Genomic DNA, 2,369 nt, shown 5'->3' with positions numbered 1-2,369 from the left:
ATTTTCTGTTGTGTTCAGTGAGTTGACATATCTGATTTCATATGAAATAGATAAATAAATTTAAACCTTAGCAATTTAAAATAATATTTTTGTTTTAATAAAAAGCAAAGGTTCTATTGATGATTTATATAAAACACATGGTTTTGGAATTTTACAGCCCTCAGTCTGAATCTTGACTTCACCACCTATTTGAGCACATAATTTACTTCTTGAGCCCTGGTTTCCTCATCTTAAAATAACATCAACCTCATAGAATTGTTTCGAAGTTTAAAACAAGTAATATTGGTGAAATTACCTGTCATGCCGTAGATTCTCAGTAGAGATTAGTTCTATCTCTCTTCCTACCATTTCTTAATCTTCTTAATAAAAGCTAATAGATGACAAATGTAGGTTCCTGAGCAGAAGCATCCTAAATGAAAAGCAGAAATTGGTCTCAGATATTTAAAAATTTCTATGAATAAAGCAAGACATCTGTTTAGATAGAAAACAGATTAACCTCTGGGAGGTAGGATTATATATTTGTTTGTTACACTTTTTATTTAACTTTATGTTCTAATTTTGGTAAAACGAACACGTATTAATATTGCAAAATATATATTTAAAATTTCTATGAATGGTGCACAGTTTGTAAGCTAAAAGTTGGTAGATGAAAAATTACAGTGATTATTTTAACTCAACTTTGAAATTTTATCCTTAGAGCATTTTCTATTACTAAACTGGTTCAAGAAAAATAGACCTGGTAGCTGAAGCGTTAACATGATTATGGACATTGGTAAACAAGAGAGGATGTGAGATGATTGTAAATAATGTCTTTTTATTAAGCTTTCTTGTATAACCTCCTTCTGCCTCAGACCTGGGTTATTGCAACTGTATCCTTACTCGTCTCTCCACTTCCAGGCTTCCCACACTACTACACCTTTATGTTCTTGGAACAGTGATTTTATTTCATCTTCAGCCTGCTCAGAGCCTTTAACGAGTGTCCATTTAGCTACAGCTGTCCTTTGCAACTGATGGCACATGTGTCATGGTAGGATGCAGTGGTTCAGGTAGAAAGGAAGCTAACATTTACTAGTAAAGTACTCTCATTCAAACCTCACGTTTATCTGTGAGCGTGAATTTGTTGTGAATTGCTTCAGACCCTACTGGCCATAAACTGGGTTATCTGCCTTACTCACCTGTGATTGTGGGGCATGTTCCTCAGTAATCTTGAATTCTGTTTCTCTTGAGTACACACACACATACACACATGCACACACAACACAATAAGTGCTGTTGCACCATTGAAATACAATTTACCCATAATAAGTCTTCTTCAAGTATTTATTTTTAAAATATGCCATAAATGATATGCATAGTAACAGAATGCTGGTAAATATATGAGGGATCTTCAAAAAGTTCATGGAAGAATTCATAGTATCTTTCAATTCCTTTATTCCACAAACTTTTTGAAGTATCTATGCATAGTAACAGAATGCTGGTAAATATATGAGGGATCTTCAAAAAGTTCATGGAAGAATTTATAGTATCTTTCAATTCCTTTATTCCACAAACTTTTTGAAGTATCCCATGTACATCTTTATGAAAAGGGGTGTAATGCTCTTTGATAAAGTAAGAATACAAAATGTAAAAATCACTAACAAGTATATAAGTGTAAAGAACATATTCTTTAACCTAGCATGTAAGGCCCTCCACAAACTGATGCCGTCTTCCCTTTCTAGCCTTGTCTCCCGTTACTCCTATGGCAAAACCCATTCAGTACCTACTAAGGGTCAAGCACTGCAACAAGCACTTTAGATATCATACCTTGTGTAGTCCTTACACTAGTCCAGTGATTGCATTACTATCCCATTTTCCAGATGAGGTTTAAAATCAGAGGTTTAGTGTCTTCCTTAAGATCATAAGGCTACTTAGTGACAGAGCCAGGATTCAGACCCAGGTTTGTCTGACTCCAAAACCATTTTTCTTAACTTCTTTTCTGGCCAGGTACGTTTCTGTGCTCACCGTCACCCTAACACCTGTACAATTCCACTGCCATGATTTTGATCATGATGTTTACCCCAACTTAACTCTTCTGTGAACTCTTTCAACCTCCAGCCTACAGTAATATTGCCTCCCTGTGACCCTAAATCATATGTTGTTTCAGGTTGTCATTTAATTTATCGGTTTGTGTGTGTGTTGTTTTCCCAAGCAGGTAATTAGCTGCTTGATGGCAGAAGTTGTAGAAGCCAGAGTAGATCATTTCTAAGATTCTTTGCTCTTTGGTTCGTTTTTCTTTAGTGTGTTCGTTTTTCTTTAGTGTGTTCGTTTTTCACCCACGATGCTATGTCCTTAGCAGACACCCAGTAAAAATGAACTCGGTGTTAAATTAA

At 35.2% G+C, this 2,369-nt stretch overlaps 1 protein-coding gene across 1 annotated transcript in view; it reads left to right on the top strand.

Moving 5' to 3' along the window:
• Positions 1-756: 756 nt before the first annotated feature.
• LOC103604559 (teneurin-3-like) overlaps positions 757-2,369 on the top strand; it is a 90,196-nt gene continuing 88,583 nt past the window's right edge. The window contains 1 exon segment of the mRNA XM_008589133.1: positions 757-772. Coding sequence (XP_008587355.1) covers positions 757-772 — 16 coding nt within the window.

Source organism: Galeopterus variegatus, unplaced genomic scaffold (assembly GCF_000696425.1).
Source record: "Galeopterus variegatus unplaced genomic scaffold, G_variegatus-3.0.2 Scaffold5232, whole genome shotgun sequence".
Taxonomy (NCBI): Eukaryota; Metazoa; Chordata; class Mammalia; order Dermoptera; family Cynocephalidae; genus Galeopterus; species Galeopterus variegatus.
The sequence above is the reverse complement of the archived record's forward strand: the minus strand, read 5'-3'. Positions and strand labels throughout refer to the sequence as shown.